Consider the following 27619-nt stretch of genomic DNA (forward strand, 5'->3'; position numbering starts at 1 on the left):
TATCTCTTTCTTTCCAGTTTGATAGTACTATTGATAAATGAGGTAGAAGATAAGTGACTGTGGGTACTTCCAGCAAGTGAATTTTATGTTCATTGTTTTTTTTTAATTTCTGGTTTTAGATTTTGTTGTGCATCAAACTTTGCCCTACCAGTCGGTTTCTGTGGATACATTCAATTCTAAGAATGATGTTTTTGTGGCCATCGCACAGCCCAGTATGGAAAACTGTATGGTCTTAGAGTGGGACCACATTGAAATGAATTTCAGAAGCTATGACAATATTACAGGTATGTTTATTGCCCTAATTGGTTTTATCTATCAACTTTCAGTGTTGTCTAAGGCCTATCAGAGAAGAAATATTTTTAGTCATAAAGGGAGATCTTGGATGTTAGACCATGTAAATGTATTCTAGTTAAGCACAACAAACATTTTCTCTCTTGCTTTTGCTTCATGTTGTTCTTTCATCCTGGAATGATGAAAATATTCTCTAGTGACTCTCATCAAATGAGGCTTTGGGTGGGATGAAGAAAGAAGAAAAGGAAATGTATCTTTTTTTTTTTAGGTTTTTGCAAGGCAAAAGTGGCTTGCCCAAAGGTTAAGTGGCTTGCCCAAGGCCACACAGCTAGGTAATTATTAAGTGTCTGACACTCGATTTGAACCCAGCTACTCCTGACTCCAAGGCCGGTGCTTTATCCACTACGCCACCTAGCCGCCCCTGAAATGTATCATTTTTTAGACTATCACCAACTACTATTAGTAGGATGTGTTTAAATTAAATTTCCAGGAATAGTGATAGATCATAGAGTCATCTCCAGTCTCTTGACTTGATCCTCCCCCTTGACCTTGAAGTTTTGGTTTCAAGTTATGGCTAACTGGGCATTGCTTAATTGCCCTACACCTCTTTAGAAGTATAGCCTCCTAATTTAGGTAATTAGCCCTTTCCTGGTTTGTGCCCATATTTCCCCAGATGACTTTGTGGAGCTTCTAGGGATACCAGGTCAATTAGGGCAGTCCAGGAACCAATTTTTTGTTTTATAACTAGACTTGACTGAGTCTGAGTTGATTCTAGAAACTTGGAGAACACAGGAAAGAAAGGCAGACATGGAAATGTTTCCAGGTTACATTAGGGGGTGGAGAATACCCCATACTGATTAATCCTATACTCTTCTATGTCTTCTATCTTGGAGGACATCAGCACCTACTGAGCTATTATTCCAGCAAACACAGTCTTCTGATCATAGAGCTAATCTAAGCTAGTACAAGAGCCCATTAAATAGCCAAATTTTTTGTAGGCTACCACAGTGAGTTATCACTTTGGGGGGAAACTAACTCTTTTTCCTAGTCATGACATAGACTCACCCCCTTCGCCACACTAATGGTCTAGCTCTACCAAAAAATAGCCACTCATAGTCACAAAATACTAGAGGTGAAAAGTACATCAAGAACCCCTGGTCTCAGATTTTCATAGCATTCCTCTCTCTCAGTGCCTCACCCCATCCTCTCCTTCTTACTTCTTCAACCCACCATTCTCTTAACCCCCTGCTCTACAAGGTCTCTCAGCAGGTAAACAGCAAGGCTCTTCTTTTGATTCTAAATGTAATTCACTTACTACTTTAATCAAGGTTTTTTTAATTGTTTTGTTTTGTTTTCCCTATTATGGGAAAACGGACATCCTCTCTACTCATAAAACTATGAAAGATTACCCTAACCCATTTTGTAATAGAGCTAGTTCCCTTAGTTGCATGATCCTGACCTAAGCACCTTCATAAAATTACTTGAGTGGTTCCATGCAATGGATTTCATCTTGTTTAGGTAGCAAGAACCAGTTTGGAACCTCTCTCCTGAGCTGAGACAAATTTCTTTGCAACTATCTTCTTTTTTTCTTTTTTCTGCATCGCCTGTGGCGATGTCACTGTGCTCAGTTGATTTCAATTAGACCCTTCAAGTGGAAGCTGGGTGAATGATTTGGCCTGCTGGCTTCTTAAAAGGCCACAATGATTTTGAAACAGCACCAACATATGTTATATATAAAGTTAATCATTTAACAGTCTTGAGAAAATAGGTTTCTTCACACCATCACTCTCCTTAAGATAGTTGTCCAAGATAATATATGCTCAGGGGCGGCTAGGTGGCACAGTGGAAAAAGCACCGGCCCTGGAATCAGGAGTACCTGGGTTCAAATCCAGTCTCAAACATTTAATAATTACCGAGCTGTGTGGCCTTGGGCAAGCCACTTAACCCCATTTGCCTTGCAAAAAAACCAACCTAAAAAAAAAGATAATATATGCTCTTCATCCCATATTTTGAAACATTTGAATCCATGGAACTTTGAGTTTTGAGACTGGTTAAAAAGTTCTTCTTTTGTAAAGATAATTTTAGAGACTTCCCATCAATAGGGCACATAAGTGTTGTTTTCTAAGTTGTGTGATGGATTTGCATTGGCCTCTTCATATATTCTTTTTTTGTTGTTGCTTTCATTTTTTTTTGGTAAGGCAATGGGGTTGTGACTTGCCCAAGGTCACACAGCTAGGTAATTATTAAGTGTCTGAGGCTGGATTTAAACTCATATCCTCCTGACTCCAGGGCTGGTGCTCTATCCACTGCACCACTTAGTTGTCCCCTCTTCATACATTGTTAAGTAGTACTGCCTCCTCCCCCCTATGTCCAAGGACAAGTATTTTGGAAGAAAAACAGTAAGAATATATATCTATGATCATGTAATGGAATGAAATAAACTAGCTCATAGGGGGATTGAACCCCTGTCCTTGAAGCACAGGTTTCTAACCAACTGAGTGAGCAAACTAATCCTAATCATGAATGGATGGAGTAGTGATATGATTTATTTATAACACATTTGCAACCTGTGCAGTAAAACATTTTTAAATAGGATATTTAAGTTTATTTTATTTTAGTTTTTTTGGTAGTCAGATTGAGTCCTGGTCTTAGACTCAGCAAAATCTGAATGCAAATTCTACTTTAGATACTGTGTGACCCTGGGCAAGTCACTTAACTTCTCTAATCTTCAGATTCCTCATCCGTAAAATGAGACTAATAATAGGTATTAATTTGAAGATCAAAGGAGAGTTTATATATATATATATACATATATATATATATGTGTGTGTGTGTGTGTGTGTGTGCGTGCATGTGTGTCTAGATACATGTATACATACATGCAGATATATGTATTTATGAGCATATATATATATATATAGATAAAATCCTTTGCAAATTTTTATAAATACTAGCAATTATGATGTAGAGAGGTTGGACTGAAGGGTCTCTGAGGCTCCTTCCAATACTAGATCTGGGATTCTATTACTGTTATCATTAGGATTATGGGACTGGGTTCCAGAGTCACATTAATTTTATTTAGGACTCCTATTTATGAAGTAAGATTTTTTTTAAAAAATTAATTATCTAATTTTAAATAAGCATACCTTAAGGCTATTTGCTATAGTAAAGAAGAATAGACTAGGCAAGATTATTCTGTTCAGTCAGCTGCTCTGCAAAGACTATTTTTAATGCCTCCATTTACATGTCATTTCTTAATATCCCCTCTTTCCCATCTCTCTCTCTCTCTCTCTCTCACACACACACACTCACAAATAAACACAGACACTGACCTTGCTTTTGCAATAAAGAAAAGTTGAGTAAAGCCAACAAAGCAACTCTTATGTTTCTAGCACTCTATGCCCATAGTTCCCTTACATCTCTACCAAGAGGAGAGAATACAAATATGTGTGAATGTATATGTATGTATACACCTACATTCATATATTTGTATAGACATAGATATAGATAGATAGATAGATGATAGATAGATACTCATTTAATCATCTATTCTCTGGAGTAGTTCAGCTGAGTTCAGTTTCCCTTTTGTATTATCTTCATATGAATTATTGGAATCATTGTGTAGTTTGTTCTCTCAGTTCTTCACTCTATTCTTTCATACAATTCTTCTGAATTCCTTATATTCATTGTTTCTTTCAGCACAAAAATATTCTATTACATTCACATAGTATAATTTGTTCTATTATTCATTCTCCAGTTGATTTGTTTTCAGGCTTTTTGTTTTTTAGGTTATTTTGCTACCATATAGTTATACAATTTAATACTGACTTTTCTCATTAATCTTGGGTAAATGATTCCTCTTTTAAAAATTTTCCTCAGTTTGCTATCTAGGAGATCAAGGGTGTGTATGTGTATGTCTTATGGGGAATTTATGAGTGAATATCCATATATAGACACATATCCACGTAATAAAAAAATTCCTGGTCCAAGTTCACCAACTTCTTTTTTCTTTTTTTCACTTTCCTTTTCTTTTTCTGATTACATGTAAAGGTAATTTTCAACATTCATCCATTTGCAAGTGTATGAATTCTGCATTTTTCTACCACCCTTCCCTCCCTTCCCCTTCCCCATGCAGTGAACAGTCTCGTTAAAAATTGTACATGTACAATAATAAGTCACTAATTTCAAGATGCATTTTATATAGTAAAATACTTCCGTGCCAAAATACTCAGGACAATTGCTTTTAGGAAATTTGTCCTGGGATTAACAAAGCCATTTCCTCTCAATAACTCTATAAAGAATGTAGTACAAATAGTATTAACTCCATTTTAGAGATAAAGAAACTGAGATCCAGAGAAGTAAACTGACATAATTACGATAACATAGCTTATATGGGACAGACCTGGGATTATAACTCTGATACTCTATCTCATGGACAGATAGATTGGGACTAATTAGATAATTTGGACCTTCCTTTAGGCTTCAGTGATATTCTGTCAGGATCTTATTTGTAAAATAGAAATAATCCAACAATGTTTAGCCCTCTGGAGCCAGATTTGCTAGTTTATCTCTTCCATTATTCCCAATGGAATCTTAGTGTCTTGTTTCTTCTTAAAATTGAGTAGTCTTCTTAGTTTTTCCCCTTGTTTCTTATTAATGTGATAGCATCTAAACCCTGTATTTTATAAACTTTCTTGATTATTAGTTTAAAAATCTAATATTAAACTATCTAAAAACTAATATTAAACTAATATTAAAACTATCAAGAGGCAAAAAAAACAGGCATTTTCCCATGAGAATTTCATAAAAACATAGAATCTTAAAACTGAATGTCCATTTAATCAATAAACATTTAAGTGCTTACCATGAACAAAGCACTATGCTAGTTTCAAGGGAAGATGTTCCCTGCCCTTATGAAGTTTATAGTCTTAAGGGGGATTTTAACAAAATCACAGACACTTTTAATTCAAAAGAATACATTCCAAGTTCATTAAAGACAGTATACTATTTGAGGGTGAAGGACCAACAGGAGGAAAAGGTAAGGGGAAGAGAATGAGCATTCTGTGTGACAGACACTGGGCTAAACACTTTACAAATATTTCATTTTATCCTCATCTCAACTCTGCAAGGTAGATAACTAGAAAATCTTTTCCTGGAGGACTTGGCATTTGAACAGGGTTTTAAAGGATTAAATAATAATTTATATAGTGTTTTCAAATTTGAAAACCAATTTACAAGCATCTCATTTTGTTCCTACAACAACCCTGGGAGGTATTTTACAAACAAAAGCAGACAAAGGTTCAGGAATTTGCCCTGGATCATGCAGCTGGTAAGTGTCTGAGGTTGAATTGGAACTAAAGTCTGCCTGACTCCAGGTGTACTACTCCATTGCCCTTTGCTGGGTAGAGATTATATAAGGACAAGAAAGCTATTTCAAGGTGGAAGGCACTGTGTGAGTGAAAACACCAAGTTGAAAAAAGCTCAGGGTCTGTTGAGGCATCAGAAAATATTTAGTTTGGTTGGAATATAGAATAAGTTAAGGGGATGAAGCAGCATAAGATAAAATTGGAAAATTTGGATGAGACCAATTTGTGAATATCTTTAAATGGCAGGCAGTGAAATTTGAACCTTACTTAGTAGTCATAAAGAAAATACCAACTTTTTTTTAAAGCAAAGGAATGATAGGAACAGAATTATGTATCGAAAAGATGGTTCTTTCAATGGTAGGAAGGAGAGACAGAGTAGAGTTAGGAAGACTTCTTATAAACTGCCTAATTATACAATCTGCAGGATTATGCAGTTTATAATTTTCTTTTTCTGTTTTTATTCTTCCTGATTTAGGTATCGATATCATATTTGTTTCATAAAAAGAGTTTGGTAGGTCATGTGAGGGGTAATATCATTGTAGCAGGGGGACAATGGGAATATGGAAGGAGTGAATGGGAGAGCTTTAGTGGAAAAGGCTCTCCATGGTTGATAATTTATTGGATGACCGGTCTAGTCAATAGTATGAGGAAGAGAGAAGACTCAAAGGTAACAATGAGGTTTGGGGTTTAATGGTAATAACTAGAAGCAGAAAAAGGGGAAATCAGAGGAGGAAAAGGTTTACAGAGAAACACAAATTAACTTGGTTTGGGGAATGTTGAATTAGAGATGCTGGTGTGACATCCAGGTGGAGATGTCAAAGATGTGCAGGTCTGGAGCTGAAAGAGTCTTTAAAATGGTCTAGTCCTACTCTCATTTTACAAATTTCTCTTAGGGAAGATAGCAGGAATTTCCAGTTACAATTAGAAACCCTTCTTACTAGCATTTCAGGATGGGAAACTCCTAGGAATTTCTCAGGAATGGATTGACTTTGTAGCAGATGTAGGGACATCAGGGCTCCCAGAGAATGTCATTTCACCCCCTCAGGAAGAAGGGCTGCTAATTAGCCTAATCTCACAATATTGAGAGGTCTGCAAGAGACACATCCTGATGCTCCAAAGATGCCATTTCAAATAAGCCTCCTATGTTTGTTGTCAGGCCATCTGGTCTCTTAGTGCTGAACTAACATTCCTGGAAACAGCGGCTCCATTCTGGAAATGCAAATTCAGCACACTCTAGGGCAGGTGGATCTAATGAGAGAAGCTGGCTGTCCTAAGAACTTAAACTAATAAATTCTAAAAGTGCAAAAAAAAAAAAAAAAGATGATAGGGACAAGTGACCAGAGTTTGTCATTGTCCCTTTCTTGGTTCTGTTAAAACACGAAGGGATCTGAGGACTTTGAATTAATTTCATTGATTGTTACCCATCCTTTTATCATCACCTTTGGTGAAGCAAAATCTATACAGTTTGTACCATTGCAGCTGTTCCCTATTTGGAGAAACAGAAATCAGTTCCCTGCCTATTTTGCCTACTTTCTATTTCATAATTTTTCCTTCTATTATGTGATCTGTAGGGATCTGGGATGGGACCATAAGGTGAATAGTGCTTACTTCTAATTATTTTTCAGGATTATTCTTCATTTTTGAAAATTCCTCATGTGATGTTCTCTTGACTTATCAAAAGAACAGAAAGTTCTGGAAGTCACATAGCCTTGAAGGAAGCAAAAAAAAGGATCCTGGGAAGGGAAAAGAGGACTCTGTCCAGGGTCCTGCCTTGCCTTCCCTAGTGCAAAGAAGAAAAATCTGAACTTCTCTGTAATATTATCTGCATCTCTTCAAATATTTTATAAATATCACTCAACCCAAGATTCACCTGGGTCATAAGGGCAGCATGATGGATGGTGAAGGGTATGTCCTTCCATCCTTGGAGAGAAACTACAATTAAGAAAACTCAAAATACCAGTAGTAATGACAGTGAGAAATGAATAGAGAAAAGGAGCAATAATTAAGTTGTTGAAAACAAAGAAGGTGAAAGTGGCCAATCTCTCCTCCCTGAGTAATGCTGATCCTGATTATCATCTCAATGACTATGGACTGATCCCAGGCAGAGTCAGGAGTCCCCTCCCCTGTAACATGATGTGCTGACTACAGGGGCTTCCTTGACTCTGATGGGTTCTCAGTTCCTTTTGCATAGGACTCAAATGAAGCAGGGCAAATTTGCATCTTTCCCAGACCTTATTTACCTATAATGTCCATATTATTCCAAGTCATTATTCACCTATGGCACATTCTCTGCCCTCATTACTCAGTCTGCTTGTGTGGTGTCCACATTTTCTGCATATCAAGTTGGTGACAATTTTGTTCATGTTTTTGAAATGAGTAATTTTGAAGAGCTATTCAAGTTCACCTTACTTATTGATTCTCCTCCTTATCACCTCCCCCAACCTCTGGGGAATAAAATCTGCACTTTCCATTGGCAGGGGAGATTTCAAGAAAGGCATAGAGAAAACATACTAATGGGGATTATAGGATTTAGTTAATTGAGTTCTCAGTCCAAATCTCTTCAATGAAAGCAAAGATAAATGAACAAATGGAGTAACTTGATTTTTTAAAAAATTGAGTTCATCTTCCCTACATCTGTGTGATTTCCCATCTTCTCTGATTTCTGATGCTATCTTGGTTTAATTCTTTTCTTTCTTTCATTTAACATTTTAAAACAGGGTTCTAAGCAATTGTGTGTGAATTATAGACCCTTTTGGAAGTCTGAAGGTGAAACCTATGGCCATTTTAAGAAAAAAAAAATTTAGCACATAAAATAAAATCCATAATATTACAAAGGAAACCAATTATGTTGAAATATATTTACCAATATATCTCTATAAACCAAGTTCATGAATAAGAACTCCTTCCTTAAAGTGAAAGTAGCTAGGATTGCTGATGCCTCCACAAAACTAGTATTTTCCTGGGAGAAGCTGGAGAAATCAGCTCTTTGGTTGCTTAAGTGCTGGCTCAGGTTGTCCCTCTGATCAGCTGAGCCCTGCACTTCTCCCTGCTGCTTCTGCACTATGGGGACCTAGGTCAAGCAGGTTGTTGAATTAAGATGAAGCAAAGCCAAACAGTAAAAGAAAATACTCTTAAGGAGTGCTCCTTGGAAGTAACAGCTCTGAGCTTCTGGGGAAAGGCAAAAGGAGAAATGAAGGAAGAGTTCCTGCATCTTCCAAGAACAAAGCTCACTTTTGTCCAAATGTCCAAGGAATTGAGGAAAATATACTCATTGAATTTCCTAGATCAAAAGTCAGCAACTTTTCAGAAGACAGATGCTACTCTGCTTACTATGCATAGGTCTGGAAGGTGGAAGTAACCAGGGGATGGAAACAGCAGTATGATAAAGAGGTGGTGATGGCCCAGAGTAGATGTTAACCACGTCTGCCTAGGAAAATCATCTCATGTACCATCCTGCTGTGTTGTAGGTTGTCAGTGTTAGATATAAGCAATTCAGATCATTTGTTCATTCATTCATTCATTCATTCTCTCACAATTACTGGAAAGAAGACTGGATCTCTTTCCAGACAAATAGAAGCCTTTGTTTGAATCCTGCCTCTTAACACTTCTTAGCTATGCCTGATCACATTAAAAAAAAAAGGTCATGAACTTTTCTTACCATCCTCAACATCCTCATCTGTAAAGTGGGAATAAGAATTCCAGTAATAATCAAAGGACATATAACAAAGCTGCTACTACCTCACAGAGTTTAGGGGAGGAACAAATGAGAGAACATATCTAAAGTTCTTTGTTAACTATAAACTTTACAATGTGTCATAGAAAGGTCATCCCTTGTCACCCATTAATTCATTTATTTAGCAATCATTGTACAGTAGAATCAAGACAAATAATTTTTTTAAAAGACAACTTGGGTGAGGAGAAGAGGGATTTCTTTTTTCATTTATCAGAATAGTTGACACAATTTTCTACTTTGAATTTCTTTTGCTTGTGAGACTTGTACTAAGAACATAAATATCTCTTAAGTCATTGGTTCTTTTTTTCCCTTTCTGTATTTTTTCAACCAAAAACAAATCCTATGCTCCCCCCACCCCCAATCCCTTTTACCTTCTTGGGCTCCTAAGAGTGAAGACAAAGGAACAATGTGAAAACCATTTGTTTTGTTTTTACAAAGGAGTTCTTTTTTCTCTGAGGGATCTCAAAGTACTTGAAAAGTAATTTCTGTAACTATCTTAAGTGAATCAAACCATAGCTGCACTAACACCCTTTCTTCCCTTTTGTCTTGGAGAACAGGTCAGTCTATAGTGGGATGTAAGGCAATCCTGATTGAAGACCAGGTCTTTGTGGTGGTGGCACAACTTTTTGGTGGCTCACACATATACAAGTATGATGAGAGCTGGACCAAGTTTGTCAAATTCCAAGACATCGAAGTTTCCCGGATTTCAAAGCCCAATGACATAGAGCTGTTTCAGATCGACGATGAAAGGTTCTTTATCATTGCAGATAGCTCTAAAGCTGGTTTGTCAACCGTTTATAAATGGAATAGCAAAGGATTCTACTCGTACCAATCTCTGCATGAATGGTTCAGGGACACAGATGCTGAGTTTGTTGATATAGATGGAAAATCCCATTTAATCCTCTCCAGTCGTTCACAGGTCCCCATCATACTGCAGTGGAATAAAAGTTCTAAGAAGTTTGTCCCGCATGGTGACATTCCCAATATGGAGGATGTATTGGCCGTGAAGAGCTTTAGAATGCAGAACAGCCTATATATTTCCCTTACTCGGTTCATTGGGGACTCCAGAGTCATGAAGTGGAATAGTAAGCAGTTTGTGGAGATCCAGGCTCTCCCATCGAGGGGGGCCATGACCCTTCAGCCCTTTTCCTTTAAGGATAATCACTACCTAGCACTGGGAAGTGACTACACCTTCTCCCAGATTTACCAGTGGGATAAGGAGAAGCAAATCTTCAGAAAGTTTAAGGAGATCTATGTGCAGGCACCTCGTTCATTCACAGCTGTATCCACAGACAGACGAGATTTTTTTTTTGCCTCCAGTTTCAAAGGAAAAACACAAATATTTGAACATATAATTGTGGATTTGAGCTTGTGAAGGCATAAGGAGTGAGTTTCACAGATAGTGACATTGGCTTTTAAGAGAGAAAAAAAAGAACAAAGCCACAGTTCTGACTGGGGAACTCATTAGAAGTTTTCAGAACTTTTAGAACTCATATTTTAATCAGGGATTGCGTTTAGTTGGCTAACTGCATGACATGTCCACTCTCATTTTAAAAGACATTTGAAAGCCTGTAATTATTGAGAAAAGCTTGCAACCTATCAACATTAACTCTTACCTTCAAGAAAGGAAATGTGATTTTTTTTTAAATAAAGGAGGGGAAAATTGGATCATTTGGGACAGCTCTGATAATCAAATGAAAAATTTGGAAACTATCCATTACATTTTAGTGATTGTTTCAGTAAGAATGCTTAAAGAAAAAGTCAGTTAAAAACATTTGCTGATAAAATGTTACAATGTCAACACTCAGCAAAGCTATTTAGGGATAGCTTGGTTTCCTGAAATGATGTCCAGTCTTCCTTTATCCTTCTTTGAATACAATGAAGGATATTGTTTTAATTCACACTGTTGTGACATACTAAACATATTAACTCCATAGTATTTGAAATTTTTTGTCTACTATTCAAGAAAAAAATAATTATCTTAGAGCCACAAATGTGTTAGAAATATGGCAGGAGCATTAAAGGTTTTTCTGCCTTTCATTGGAGCTTCAAAATTGGCTTAGATGGAGAACAGAAGTGTTTAATAGTAGTTTGTGTGAGCTAAAATTGTTGAATTCCTAGTATCTGCTTCCTCAAAAATAATTTCTTGAATTTGTTGGGTAAACCAACTGATAGGCCAAAGATTGAATGATGCCATATATTTGACCCTCAGAGAGATGAATCCTGTGGGGGGGCAGGCACCTCCGTTCACTGCTGTTAATCATTATAAAGATTTTTCTAAAAGAGCTTTGTCCTTAGAGAAACATATTAAGTCATAGGGGATCCTTCATGCAAGATAGCTTACTTAGAAAGTCATAGGCAGTCCTTTGGTTTTTGCATGCTCCTCTCTCCCCCTACCGATAATGTACCTGTATAATATATGTATGCAAACCCACATGTATCTACCACTTTTCTATAGTTCTGCTTGGAGTTTGGAGATGCTGCTGTTAGCAATACAGTGAACTGCTGATCCATCTTTTCTGCTTTTCATCACCCCCACCAGCCCCTAACATAAGGTCTTCAGGTGCCAAACTGTAAAAGTCCTGGATCCCTTCAATGAGCAGAGTTCTTTTCCTGGCTTAGCAACAGCAATGCTTAACAACCACAGCCACCCATCTTCTGGGGCTAGAGAGTCCTCACAGCCTGATCCACCTCCAATTCTGGGAGGGAGGAAGGGAGCACAGGATCCTTAGGCTTATCATAAGGGACTGTATATTGAGCCAGATTAGCTGAGTCATAGAGACCAGTTCCATGATTCACAGGACCAAGTTGTCCCCGATTAAAATAAGCCTTATTTGAATTCATAATGAAGTTTTTCTTTTCTGTCCTCTGGCCCCAGTTTTGTGGAGGATTCTCATTGGATCCTCTGCATGGTTAACAAAGTTTATGACTCTAGTTTTCTTTGAAATATATCAGGCAAGATTTTTTAGGACTGCCTATATAAAAGGAAACCAACCACCTCTGTTCCAGCAGTGAAGTTAGCACAATATTATTGCTCCAGGTTTTTTTTAAAGTCCATTTGCCAAGTCTTGGATAGGTAACAACTAGCTGCAAATATGAGTGTTTACTGCCTATAAACAGAGCTATCTGTAGGCAGCAGCCCTTAGGAGGGTGATGCCATGTTCTAGCAGCACCCTTGGGTGCACTATGAGACTGCAGGCAAAGAGTTTGTAGCCCAGAAGATGAGTGGATCTAATGAACCAACTCACATATAACCAGAAGTGTTACCACTTTGACATTTATTTCCAGGCGAGCCCTAAATTAATACACGAGAAGAAGTCTGCTTCCAAGTTTTCCCCTAAGCATATTTGAGATTTCTTTCTTTCCTGCTTTAGTTTTATCTTCTGTGCTTTATTGGAACTGATGACACAAGTCCCAGATTTTTCCACATCTCCCCTCTCGGGAGCACCTGAGTCACCCTACAGCTCTCTCACTATGAAGATGACCAATGAACATTTCCTAATTCTGGGCATCCCTTGGTCTAGCTCTTGTAGCAAACTGGACAAGTAGCATAGGAAGAGTTTAAGAAAAAAGACTTCATGGCCCAGTCCAGCTCACTCCATTATTCTATATTGCAGGTACTAGTGAGGGGCATACCTGAAGATGCATAATCTCATGGAAATGCCTCAACTGACTGCTTCCCCAGTTCCTTTTCTGACAGTAAAAAGGGTCTAGATTTTATACACAATGTGGATCACCAGGAAACCAGGAAACATTTGTTTCTTGAGAACAGATGGGCCTTAGTAAGGGGAAATAATAATAAGTAACCTAGGAAGGACAGTGGATAGAATGCTGGAATAGAGAACTGGAATTGAGAAGAAGAAGATCAGTTGAAAATCTTGCCTAAGATACTTCCCAGCTGTGTGACCCTGGGCAAGTCACCTAACCTCTCTCAGCCTGTTTCCTCATCTGTAAAATGGGGTTAATAAGAACATCTACCTCACAGTGTTGCTGTGAGGATCAAATGAGCTAATGTGTAAAGTGCTTTGCAAGCACAAAAGTGTTCTACAAATGCTAGCTATTATCATTAACAATATTTTAAAAGTATGTGATAGAAGATGCAAAAAACAAACTCCCCTTTAGCTCCAAGATATTTGTTTTGAGTTTTGGTGGAAGGGGCAAAGGAGGTTGTTTCTGTTTTTGTTTTTAAGAGAGTGAAGACCCCTTATATTTTGGACCCCTTATATTTTGTATCCTTTAGGGAAATGATTTGTCTTTAAAGAAGAAAGAAAAGTTCTAGCTTTTGTTAAAGCTTTTTACTGTGGATGACTCTTGCTATAGGAAACTCTATTTCCCAAAAGCAACTCAGAGACAGAGACAGAGACAGAGACAGAAATATTTGAGCCCATCACCTGAGAGAGGTCAGGGTTATTAGTGACTGCTCCTCTTTCCAGGCCAAGACCTCTCAGAGCCAATCCCTCAATAACACTTGAGAACCCTTGAGAACCCTTGGCCCTGGTTTCTTATTTAGAGAGTCTCTGTGTAGTTGGGTGAATTAACCCACCTACCTTAAAGCCCACAACTTAAAAACCTCAATGTGTAGAGAGTAGATAGCAGGTAAAAAACATCCTCTTGAGTTCTTCAACATCATTGTTCTCTGGAGCTGTAAAAAATAATAATAATGCCTTTCCAAAAAACACCTCCTATCCTTTCAGAGCTCTTTTACCTACTTTAGCTCATTTGATATTCATCACAGTTTGTTGTTTTTTTTCAGTTCAGATGGGAGCAGGTTGCTGTCTCTCTATTTTGCAGGTGAAGAAACAAAAAGAAAAGGGCTGACTTACAATCATAAATTCATAGAATCATAGATTTAGAGCTAGAAAGAGCCTTGAAAAGTCCAACCATCTTATTTTACAGATGAGAAAACTGAGATACAGAGAAGTTAAGTGACTTTTCCAGGGTCACATAGCTACTGTGTGTCTGAGGTGGGATTTGAACCTGGATCTTTTGACTCCCAAGCCAAAAGGAACTTTGTGATCTTGGGCAAATCACTTCCCCACTTGAGGCCTCAATTTTTTTCTCATTTGTCAAAGGAGGAAATTGGACGAGATGATCTTCCCATTCTTCTTTGCCTTTAGAGATCATCTAGAGCATCCCTTGGTTTTTAAGATGAAGACCCAAAGGACCAGCAAAGAAAGTGACTTGCCCCCTGCCACAAACCCACTGAAACTAGTCCCCTGGGTTCTTGCCAGAGCTTTTCATTCCTCTGGACCAGACTGGTTCTTGTGTGTTTGTTTTCTCTTACCCTGGAGGCAGCAGCACCCCTGAAAGTGGCACCGACAACAAAGCCCTCATGTTTTGGAAGGAAATATTGCCAAGCAGCAAGCAGTGACAAGTTCCTTCTACTTTCTAAAGATCATTCCTGCCTCACCCAACCTTTTCTTCTTGAAAGAGAGAGAGGAAAGCATGCATGAGGGCCTGGCTGGTGGGGCACCCAATTGTGAGTCAGATGGGAAGGACTTTCCGGGGTGGGGTGGGGGGGGATGGAAAAAAACTCAGGAGCACTGAAGATATTAGAGAATAGCTCCCAGCCTGTCCTCGCTCTTGGGGAATAGGGCAGGAGAAAAAGACACTGTGGTGTTCTCCTGCAGAGTGAGAGACTGTTTATTTTTAGGAAAGAAATCAGCGTGGGATGCTAGAGGTTTGGCTGCTAGAAGCAGTCACGATGGAAATTTCTTCCACTGTGGGTATCACGAAAGAGAAATGAAGGTGTGTAGGAGGGGAGTTTATTTACATATCCTCTAAAGAAAATCACATTAGCAAGGGAAATAGACTCTTCTGTTGGGAGATCGGCACCCCCAACCCACACGCTTGTACACACACACACACACACACACACACACACACACACACACACACACACACACACAAACACAGCTTTTCTTGGGATGATAATTCCTCCATTAGAAGATGGCCAACTGAAGATTTCAGGTCAACAGTACAAAGAAAAGATGAAGGTGTTCATGGAAGGAGCCCCAGTGGTGTGGAGTGTGGGAGGACATTAAGGAGAATGGGGGGCCAGGAGGAGCTCTGGGAGGTTGGAGAAGGTGGGAGGCAGGGTGAAAGAGGGAGAACACACAGCATTAGGGAACTGAAAGATTTTCCCTTGCCTAAGACTATCAGAATCATCCTAGAGAGAACTGGCAAGCAGGTAGGTAGCATTCCCAGTTATTAATGTAGACAAGCAATCTAAGTGAGATCAAGAAGATACAGTGTTAAAAGGGGGTTCTATTGTTAAGTTTCTAACCCAGATGAAAGCTTAGCTTCCATCCCTGAGAATAACCCCATTCTGTTTCTATGGCTTATTAGAGCATAATCTAACTAACTCTTTCCTAGTAGTAAACTATGCATCCCTTATCAATGTCCTTTGACTATCAGGAATGTATCAGGACTGTGATAAAATAGGCCAATATTCCATTTGGTACAGTTTTTATGTATTTTAAATGCATAGCTTAGGTATAATAACAGTAGTTTATATACAAAAGTACATTTTACAGTATGCAGGCTACAATGAATGCATTTTAAGACTGTATAAATTTAGTTCTTTTTGGCAAATAGATTCAATGAATTATCTGCCTCTTAAATCCATGTACCCTTAAAATATGAATAAAAAGTAGCTCATGATTAATCTGGTTTATGTTTACTGGTCTAATTGAACTTCAAGTTGAAGACACACCCTAAGATGATGTGGCAAATACAGAAAGCCTTTCACTGAAATTCAGCTCCATTCTTCAGGTCTGATTGGCTTAGAGAGAGGAGGGATATTAGAGGTCATCAAGTTTAGTCTGCTCATAAATTGAGGCTTAGAGAGGATCAGTGATTAGTCCAAAGTTAAACCACTATTGACAAAACTGATCCAGGAACCCATTAGCCTTTGAAGTTTAGTCATTTTTTTATTAGGAGGTATTTATTAGGTGTATCTTCAGAATCATATTGAAAAATCAGCAGGGAGTCAAACTCCACTAGAAATGGAGTCACTAAACCATACATAAAGCCTGTGCTGGTAGAAAACTACAAATTAAAAGTATTCTGTATCTTGTTGCATGTATAGTTCTATGTTTTATTTTGTTTGTTAAATATTTCCAAACTTTATTTTAATCTGGATCCCTTTCTCTCAACATTCAACTGACTTTGAAGGTGAATGTCTAATGCCATCAGTATCATGGATGTCATGATGTAATTGGAGTTAGGAAGAGTGATTCAAATTCTGTCTCTGATATATATTGAGTGTGTGATCAAAGACAGATGATTCAATTCAACCACTCTGACTCAATCTCTTCCTCTGTAAAATGGGGATTATAATGATACTGATTGTACCTGATTCATGGGTTTTTCTGACACTCAATAATACCTATAGAATGCTATACAAATGTGAAATATTATATAAATGTCAGCATCCTTCCAGTACCTGGAAACAGCCACTTCCTTTCAACCAGCTCATTGAAGAGTGTTCAAAATAAAACAGTGCCTAGGTTGACTCTGAAGAAGGCATCTTTCAAAGTTCTCAAGACCCGCCCCCCCCCCCAGCAAAAGAACCCCATGCTTGGCAGAAGGAAAGTCAGGGAAATAAATGGTAATTATCCATCATCTATTTAACAAATGCACATTTAAGATTTACCATTTGCTTTTCTCTCAATAACCCTTTAAAATTGGTGGTGCAAATAATAATCACCATTTTCTAGATGAGGAAATGGATTTAAAGGTTGTTAACTTTTCCAGAGTTTCTCCTAGAAAGGAATTTTGTACAAAATAGTTATTATCAGGATTAGGTTAGCTATTTTACCTTGAATTAATGAAAAAACATTTATGTACCACCTGGAGATATAGCACGGTCAATACAAAGCAAGAATGCCAGGGTTCAAGGGCACTCTCTGACACATATGACTCCACCTGGGTTAAAAGATTTGCTAGCTCTCACTCCTAGAGCCCAGTGGGGTCAAAGTCAGATAGATATGGATCAATGAAAATATATATTGATGTGGAAAACTACAAATTAGCATTATTCGAGTTGTGTTTTTCTTCACTTTGTCCCAGATTTTCCAATTACATTTTAATCTTGTTCCCTCCTCATAGGATTTTTGTAGCCCTTGAGTTTGACACCTCTGTGCTAGGCAATTCTGTAATGCTAGAGGAGAAGCCACTGGCTTTCTTTAGTGCAGAGTGGGAACGCTCACCTAAAGAAAATGAAATAAGAAGCCAACCATCTAATCTACCTTCAGACACTGTGCTAAGTGTAAGAGAAGGAGGGAATGATCAAATACAAACAAATAGTTCTTGCTCCCTTCCCTAATCAAGAAGACAACATATGTGGTGACCAGGGAAAAGTATTGGAGAAAGGAGTCAGAATGGCATTTGGATTAATGGGCAATGGATTAGGATGTCCTTTAGGAATGGTAGGGAGATATTTTGGGGGGAGGAGTAAGAGGAGAAGGATATGCTCTGGATAGCTTGGCGTGAAGATGTCAGGAAAGTGGCATGATGGTCCTTAGACAAAGCAAGTTAAGGTGAAATGCTTAATAATCAGAGCCCAAGATTGCAGAGGTGGGACCTTCAGTTCCAGAGGAGAGACAATTTTTGTTTCCACAGGCTTCCTAGAGGATGAGAATGTGATCTTTGATATGATTCTTCTACAACTGAAAGATTTAATAACTTGCCATGGTTTGCCAGGTTAAACTTGTGAATCACACATGTATTATTCCATGTATTAATTAAATATTAATAGCTGCTTAAGAGTTTTTGTTTGTTTGTTTGTTAAGCATTCCCTTTGTGTTCTACAGCTTCTATCTCCATCTGGAACTGAAGGCCTCACCTAAAAATAGGAAAGATCTCACATAGTGGTGAATGATGAATTATACAGAAAATAAGTCAAAAAGAAAGTGATTACATCACATAGGGAAATATAACTTGAACTATTAAAAGACAGGTAGACATACAGGAACCAGTCCTTCCTTCTTTCATCTTTTCTTCCTTCCTTCCCACTCTCCTTACCTTCCTCCCTCCTTCCTTTTCTCTTCTCTTCCTTCATTTCTTCTTTCCTCCCTTTCTCCTTCTCTTCCTTCCTTCCCACCTCCCTTCCTTGTATCCTTCCTTCTTTCCTTCCTTCCCTTCTTTTTTCCTTCTTTTTTCCTCTCCTTCCCTGCTCTCCTTCCATCTCTCTCTCTTTATCCACATAAAGAATTATAACCTTACCTGTGGATGCTCTGCCCAAAGAAATATAAATTTTGCTGTCTGAAACCTCACAAGACATCTTGGGAATCATAGGATCAAAGATATAGAGGTGGAAAGAGTCTTAGTATCTGTGTGACATGACCCACTCATTCTACAAATAAGAAAACTGAAGCTGAAAGAGTTCAAGTGACTTGTCCAAGATTACACAGCTAATGGATGTCAGGGTCAGGATTTTTATACAGAACTTCTTGCTTTTCAGTCCTTCCCTCCCCTCTGCACCATCTACATAATTTCTATGATCCCTTCCAGTTCTCCATTCCTATGAACTCTGCTCTCACCTGAGACATCTCTAGGAATGAGGCATATGGGCTTAGTGTACATAGTCAGAACAGGTTCACACCTGGGAGGCTGATCCAAGGCAAGATCAGTGACAGCTTGCCACAGTGATGAGAGCCTTCCCAGCTCTTCTGAACATTCAATATTCTCACCAACTTGCAAACTCAAGAACCAGCAAGTGGCCTCAGCACCTTCAACAAGCCTGGGGAGAGAAAGGGGCATATAGATTATGGGATATGAAATGAGGGTGGGGATGAAGTAAAGAATATTTTTTTAAAAAGGTCACAGCTATTGATCCAAGCTGTTCCTATTGCCAAGCATGGCTCCTCTAACTGGCCACTGGAGCCAGCTGGAGCCCAGGAGCAGGGAAACAGGTACATTAGCAACATGGCTAGGAGGGGAAAATGGTAAATGAATGGGCTATTCATCAGATGGCTTGAACCAACCCTGCTTCTCTGCAGCAGCTTTCTAAAGGGCTCTCAGATCAATTCCCTTCATAAATAATATCTGACAGTCAGATAGCATTTTAAAGTTTGTAAAGTACTTTCTATACATTATTTCATTTGAACCTCACAATAAGACAATGAGAGAAGCACTTCTTGGGACAGCATAATCTCTCTTATTCAGATAAAGAAACTAGAGAGACTAAGTTCATTGCTCACAGCATTGTAACACAGCAAGTAAATGTCTGAAAGGGAATTTGAACACAGGAGTTCCTCATGTCAACTCTGCTATCCTTATGATGATGGTGATGATAATGATGATGCTTCTCCTTTGTCCTCAAAGAAGACCACAACATCAGGGAGGTGGATTTGAGTGAGAAGGGCTGTGCTAAACTCATCAGTCTCACTTTCTCCTCCAGAGCCATCTGGATCCAGTAGCCAGATAGGAATCAGAATGACTGGAGAAGACCCTGGATTAGAGGCAATCAGGGTTACATGACTTGTCCAAAGTCACACAGCTAATAAGTTTCAAGTGTCTGAGGATAGATTTGAACTCCTGTCTTCTTGACTCCAAGGCTTATGCTCTATCCACTGCACCACCTAGCTGTTCTTCTTATACACTTTGCTTTTCAGAGAAATTTTAAAAATGTGGATTAGAGCTAGACAATTTTAGCAATGGCGAAGTTAAATGAGTATATAGTTAGGATTCAAACCCAAGGCCTTTGCTTTCAAATCTAGGACTCTTCTTGTAAACTCTTATAATCACAGTCAGACTCCCACCATTATAGATAACACAATTGCTTTAGTTTACTGGCTTGGAGAATCATAACATTTTAAAACCAGAAGGATTTTTTTAGGTGACTTTGCCAAACCTCATCTTCCACTTGAGGAAACCAAGGCACAGAGAAAGGAGGTGATTTCCCAAGAGTCAGAGTGGCAGAGCTGAGACTGAGTCCAGGTCCCAGGACTCCATAGATGCCAGTTGTAGGAATGGATGGAGGCTGCCAAGGCAATGTTCTTAATCACAGGACCAAAACAATCCTGGGTGAGGTCTAGCAATCTGAGAAGACAGCTTGCCTCATTAACACCAGCAGTGTCCGAATGGCTCTAAGGCACTTGCTGTCAGGATCCATTGGCAGAATTCTATCCAATGTGGGTCACTGCAGTGCTAAATAGGAGTGAGGCTGGAGTGAGAGAACTTGATCACACCAGGAACTGGCAGCAAGGGGTGGGGAACAACACCGAGAGGAAAGAACAGTCTACCTGCGGATGCCACAGGGAGCCCAGAAGCCCTAGGACATCTCTGCGCCACAGAGCCTGGCCAAAGTTAGGAGGACCTTTGCTAGCCTTGACCATTCTACTTGCCTCCACAATCTGGATAATAAAGGGTAGTGAGGACAAAAACTAATAAGCACCCATATTTATGTAGTGCTTTAAAGTTTACGTAACCCATATAAGTTAAGAGGATTCTTCTCCCAACTCCTACTCTCATACATGCGACTCAGGTCTGAGAGTAAGGCTACATCTAGCCCTAAGGGTCCTAGGGATATCCCTGAGGAGTGCATGAACTCTCTAATGCAATCATTGATTTAAGCCAACTCTAGGGTGCTTCTCCCCAAAATTATCAACCAACCAACTTTAAGTAATTTTTTAAAAACAAGTATTTGCTAAGTTTATACAGTAAGAGCAGTTAGTTCCCTCCCAAAAGTCTATAATATAGATTCCAACAAATATATGTAGAGTCTGGGGGGAAAGTAGCATCAAACTTAGAAAACACACATAACAAAGGAGTAATTTATTCTTTCTTATTGCTGGATGCCCTTTCCTTCCATTTTGGGGTACTCAAAGTGTTCCCTAAGGCACAGTGTAGTTTCTTTATTAGTTCCTTATGAATTTAAAGACCCAGTCTTTCTTTGACTTTCAATGCAGACAGTGTCACTAGCTTGTCTGGGACTGTTTCTAGGACAGGATGCTGATGGAATGTCCGACATCCTCCAGACTCTTTGAAGCTGATCAGCTCCTCCTCCAGGCAAAAGCGGTGATAGGGAAGGAAACTAAAGCTAAGGCAGAAGCAATGTCTCTCATTTATCCTCTATGTGGTTCCTCCTTAAAAGTTTTATTGTTCCAATCTCTTGAATGACTCCAGTCCTAACCTGATCTGTTTGTTTATAGATGATCCCTTGGAGTGTGGCCAAATTTCCTTAATTCATCTGAATCCTTCTTCCTATGTAACATTCTATGCAACATCCAATTTCATGTACTTTTCTTACTTAGTCTAAGATCTAGGATTGATAATGTTCCTTTGGGTGTTTTATCACTTACTTCAAGTGCAATAGGATGATATGATTGAGTGAGTCCATTAACTCCACCCTTACACATTTGTAAAGCACCATTTCATTTTATTCTCAAAACTATCTCATGTGTTTCCTGACCCTTAGTCCAATGCCTTTTCTATTGTGCCACAGCATAAGCACTTGCAAAGCACTATACTTTGTGCTTGGGAGACAGGTACAAAAGCAGGATAGATAGCTCTTGACCTCAAGGAGTTTATTCTGTGGTCTACTATGGAAGAGGCCTATAGAAGGTTCACAGATAGGGATATACAAGATATTTGCAAAATAAATGCAAAATGATTGGAGCTTAGAGATACCAACAAAGCAGAATCAGGAAAGATGGTTTGAAAGAGATGGTACCTGCAATGAACCATGATGGGAGATAAGAGGTACAAAAGATAGAGGTGAGGAAGGAAGACATTCTAGGCAATTCATGAAAGGAGTTGGGTTATGAAATAATTTAAATGCCAGGAAGAGGAGATTGATGGTGGAATCATCAAAGTTTAAGTGGAAGAGTCAGTCCCATGATCCGATCTGTGCCTTAGGAATATAAATTTAGTTGGTATATGGAGAATGTAGTGAAAAGAGAGATCAGATGCAGAGATTATAACAGAACAAGGAGTGATCTACCTTGGATTTGTTTTGATTTTAACAGGAGACTCTTAAAAGGGCAAATTTATCAAAGTAAATGAATAATCTAATGTGGTTTTAGTTTATATTAATAATTGAACAATGTTATTAACATTAATAGAATTCATCTAGTCAAAAATCCAGATTTTGCAAATAAGGAAACTTGGGGCTAGAAAAAATAACAGATTTGCTCAAGATTATACACTGTTAGTTAGTAAAGTTAGTTTAAAAGAAGACCAGGTTCAAGTCATGATTTTGTTACCCTAAGCAAGCCATTGAATCTCTTTTCATTAGAGGTCATTATTTCTGTTAAGTTGTTTTTAGTTGTTTCCAACTCTTTATGACTTCTTTTAGGATTTTTTCAACATAGATCCTGAAGTGCTTTATCATTTCCTTCTCTAGTTCATTTTACAAATGAGGAAATTGAGACAAATAGTATTAAGTAACTTGCTGGATCACATTTGAACTCAGATCTTCTCAACTCCAGGCCCTGCATTCTATCCACTGCACCACTTAGCTGCCACTTTTACTAAGTCTCTTCCCACTACTTAAATCTGCTATCCCTAGGTCATTGGACTTAGTGTCCAGATTCATATGGCTTAATTTTCTTTAGCTACTGAGTATCTCACAAGAAGGATTTATAAAAATCAAAACAATGAAGTTCCTTCCATATGTCTTTGCCTCAAGCCAGGAGAAAACCCAGCAATTTGAAGTTTTGAAAGAAGTGTTCAGCCACATCCGTCAGGGTTCCAAGAGGTGGAAGCAGTGGTACACATAACTATTCAAATTGATAGCTGCAAGTTATGCTATATAAATGTATTGGAATACTGTTGTGCTATAAGAAATAATGAGCAAGCAAATTGCAGAAAAATCTGGAGACTTACATGAACTGATGCTGAATGAAGTGAGCAAAACCAGGAGAACATTGTATGCAACAGGCAACTATGATAGATTTAACTCTTCTCAGAAATACATTGATCCAAGGCAATTCCAAAACACTCTAGAAGATGCTCTCCACATCCAGAGAAAGAAATGATGGAGGCTGAATACAGATCAAGTATACTATTTTAGCTTCCCCCCCCCATGGTTTCTTTCTATTGCTCTCTTTCTTCTCTAAATTATGTCTAATATAAAAATGTTGCACATGTATAACCTATATCAAATTGCTTGCCATTTGGAGGACGAAAGAAAGGAAGAGAGAAAAATTTGGAACTCAAAATCATATAAAAATGAATGTTGTAAACAATCTTTACATGTAATTTAAAAAATATATACTTACATTAAAAATTCTAGTTGCCAATCAGCCACAACCTCCCCCATCCTCAATCTTCCCTATTCAGCCTTCATCCTATCACTTCGCCCAAGCTCACTCAATTCACTTTGAAAAACTGAGAATAAATCTTCTCTCCAGTCCCAAGTTCAAGATGATTTTAGTGCCTCCTATAGAAGTGACACTGAATGATATTTCCCAGAAATCAAAGTAGTCAATCTCTGAAAACATCCTCTACCTGCAAATACAATCCCTAAAAGGCCATTCCATTTATGTAAACTTGCATAACCTGCCTCTCTGGTGCTCAATTGTCTCATCTGAACTCGATAACAGCTAAATTTCCTTCTAACTCTTGAATTCCATGGTTAGAATTCATATTTTAGGATTCTATTTGATGACATTTCAGATACTAGGGTAGGTCAGTTATTTTAGCACCACTTAGATTTCACTGCATAAATGGCATATTCCACTTATGCATAAGTGGGGGTCTACAAACTAAATATCCAGCTCTCTTCCTAGTGCTCCCCATTTATTCAGGGTACTCCTTTCCAGTTGACTAGTTGACCATGGATATTCCTTCAAAGTTATTTTGAACTTCAGGACAGTGCCGTTACCCTAGGTTTTTGGAGTTAAGATATATGAATGAAACATCATTCTAGAGGCAAAAGCTTTCCAAAGCCATAGACCTGTTGAAACCCATTGTGTGATATGATAGGGACATGGGTCTTATCAGAAAAGGTCTCTGGGCTTATCATATATTTTTACTACTGTACTCAAATGAGCTGTGAGTAGTTGACAAAGAAACATCCCGATGAAATTGCAGCCTTGACAATGATAACTGATGATGTACAATAGCAGTATCTGGCCTGTAATCAGCCCAAGCTATACTTAGCTATTTAAGAGTCCATTCTGCTCCCATAGAAGGAATATTGTGTGCAAGGAGAACTCTACATCCCTCCAATAGGCTTCCTTCTTCATCACTGGACTCCATGCTGAAAAAGTACCTGCTTTGTGACAGGGCTGCAAATTACAGTCTGAAAAAAATCTGGATTCTCAACTAGTTCAGAGTCTTTTTACTCCTAAAGAAAATTTGCTTTAAGCTTAATTATGGTCTATCATTAACCACAATCTCATAATGTTCCAAAGTATTTAGCAAAATGATTGGAGGGAAAAAAATGAAGACACCATTCAAACATAGCTTGAAAAAGACCCAGCCATATCCTGTGGAATGAGCAGATAACAAACAGCATTCTCTGGAAGCAATTGTGAAATGAAGATTGGTGCTTTGAAATAATCAACTGCCATCCAGGTTTCCACCTCCATTTAACAGGGTCAGAGGCTCCATGCTAACTTTACACACTTTCTGTATTTCTAATGTTGTTTATTCTGAATTTCTTCTCTTTGCCTTAGGAAATGGGGAGCTGTCCCCCCAGATAAACTGATGCTAAAAACCAATGAGCTCCTTCTGATAGGCCTGAAATCCCAATTCCAGAGAGAAATTCAGGTTAATGGTGCAGAAGGAAACTTCTATGGGTCAGATAAGAGGCACCACTAACAATGTTGGACTTTGTAAATCAAGTTTTCTTTCTCAGTTTCAATGTTCTGTGTTTGTAGAGGGCTCTTCCCCACTTCTTCCCTTTCGAGTGCATGGGACCCTAGGAGCTCCCTCTTGTGGCCATTTCTATAAGTGAACAGTCTGCTTTTTTATTTTTATTTATCCCCCTAAGCAAAACCGTGGTTTTTAATAGCTGCAAGTTATGCTATATAAATGTATTGGAACACCGTTGTGCTATAAGAAGGATCTGGTATATCCCTGGAATGGAAAATACTTTTTTTTGAGATATTTGAGAATTCTCAAACTTCTGTTTTTTTCTGCACTTGGGGATTGGGAAGAACTCACAACTTGTCTGGAACTCCAAGGTGAATATACGAAGTCAGAAACCATTTGAAAAAATGTTTCTCTTTCTCATTCTTTGTGACCTTTGGCAAATAAATCCTTTCTCAACTCTGGAACTCAGTGTCTTCATTTGTAAAATGAGAAGCTTGAACTAGTTGGTTTCAAAGATATCCCCAGTGCAAAATCCTTTGATCCTATTTATTCTAGGACTAATTCTTTCTTCCTTTATCTACTGAGGTGTTAAAAACAAAAATAAAAACAAAATTTATTTTACCCTTCAAAGCAAGATGTTTTGCAAGAACAAATACATTTTGGAGAAATGGCAAATAATAAGGCATACCTGTAAACAGTTAAGTTCAAAAACAGAGATTTGTTTTGTTTTGTTTTTCTAGGGAAATTTGAGTGCATTCCAAACAATCTCAGGTCTGCATTTAGCTTAGAAGGCTCATTTATCAGAAGTTAGGGTTCAACAAATCATATTGTAATTTTTTTTATATTTTTGTAATAAGTAGATACATCCTGTTTCACCTCTGCACCTCAATTTTAAAGAAAGAAAATGATGAACTAGTGAGCCAGTGGTATTTATTTCCAAGGCTGAAAGCTATAGTTAGTGATCCTAAGAGATCCTAGGATTTTGAGCAGGGGTTTTAAAGGTTCTGTTTTGGGTAGGGAGACTAGGCAGTATGGGGAATCCTGGAGTTTGCATCCACACCAAGATATTGCTAGAATCCATCTAAAAGTCCATTCTGTTTGCATGGTTAGAGGCATATTGTGTGGCACAGGTTCAAATTGCCTTGGAACTCTTAGCAAGGAAAAAGTAAATGTTGATTGGCTGACCTACTGATATGTCCTTTGAATTGCTTATCAGGTATATGATTCTGAGCCAAGTAAGCAATAGGAAAAATGAATTCTGTATTTGTGGGGAAACATTCAGATACATCCCTCCTCCCATCACCTCAGCTTTGTTTCCTACTGAAGATTCACTTAAATTTAGCTCAGGGAGGGAGAGGAGGGGGTTAGTTTTATTGTAAAGTATTTTGTGTTAAGAGCAGTTAAACTAAAACCAACAGTCCAGGGAGAATATTCTCTTGGGCAGAAATTTCCTTTTGGTCACTTCCTTCTCTGAATCCCTTAGATACATAAAGCCTTAAAGGGGTTGTGTGTGAATTTTTTCATAGGAGTATTATTCTCATATGGTCAGAATTGATTTTTAAAAGGTAAATGAAAATTTACTTCGTTTCCTGAAATTAAATAAGATGAAGGCTTTTAAGGATAGTGAGTAATAAATAAGAAGATTAAGAAGAGTTTTTCATTCTGGAAATATGTTTTTGAATTGTAAAACTGCTAAAATGGGAGGGAGATATGGGAATGCAGCAACAAATACAGTGGCAAAAGTATCCAAAAGGAAATTCACTGAAGGCAAGTTGTTCTTTGTCTTCATCCTGAGCTGGCTTATATCCGTTCCAATGGACTTGTCTTCTTGACTAGTCTAAGGGATTAAAAAAAATGCTGCAGTAGGTTACCAATCTTTCTCTGGTTATTATTTCTGCTTATCACCTTGAGCTGACTGTATCCCTAGATTTATGATTTCCCCCTCACATTAGGGGCTGAATGTTTTCTCTTATTTTCTTAAGATATCCCTTCTACCCCATTTGCTATTTGCTCTAACCCAATAGATGTCAAAGTGTGGTCCCTGAGACTATTTCAGAGGATCTAATCTGTGAGGTCAAAGCTATTTTCAATGTACAACTAAGATTTTAAATTTCTAATATGATAACTATCTAATATGATAACCAGCTAATATGATAACTTATATATAACCCAGAGAAATAAAAGCTCTTTGGAGCCCTCTATAACTTTTAAGAGGGGGCCCTGAAAACAAGTTTGAACACCAATTCTCTAATCCATTTTTTCTCTGTAAAATTTCTTGTGATACAGACAATATTGACCACACAACAAAAGTGTAGTTATTTCTTAACTTCTTCATTTATCAAAGGGAATAAATGGAAGTGAGGTACAGAACAGAGAAGGGGAGTCTGTAGGCTGGGTGGGAGGATTGGTGGAACATTCTCTGAGCATGTCTTTGGTCCAGACCGCAAGAGCAAGGTCACTT

The 27619-nt window shown here is 38.2% G+C and overlaps 1 protein-coding gene across 1 annotated transcript in view; it reads left to right on the forward strand.

Moving 5' to 3' along the window:
• The window catches only part of LGI2 (leucine rich repeat LGI family member 2), a 43281-nt gene extending 26393 nt beyond the window's left edge, over nucleotides 1-16888 (forward strand). Inside the window, exons 7-8 of the mRNA XM_074229692.1 lie at nucleotides 120-284; nucleotides 9948-16888. Coding sequence (XP_074085793.1) covers nucleotides 120-284; nucleotides 9948-10765 — 983 coding nt within the window. The 3' untranslated portion in view covers nucleotides 10766-16888. The remainder of the gene's footprint in view (nucleotides 1-119; nucleotides 285-9947) is intronic.
• The last annotated feature ends 10731 nt before the right edge of the window (nucleotides 16889-27619 follow it).

The sequence above is a fragment of the Macrotis lagotis genome, chromosome 3 (assembly GCF_037893015.1).
Source record: "Macrotis lagotis isolate mMagLag1 chromosome 3, bilby.v1.9.chrom.fasta, whole genome shotgun sequence".
Lineage (NCBI taxonomy): Eukaryota > Metazoa > Chordata > Mammalia > Peramelemorphia > Peramelidae > Macrotis > Macrotis lagotis.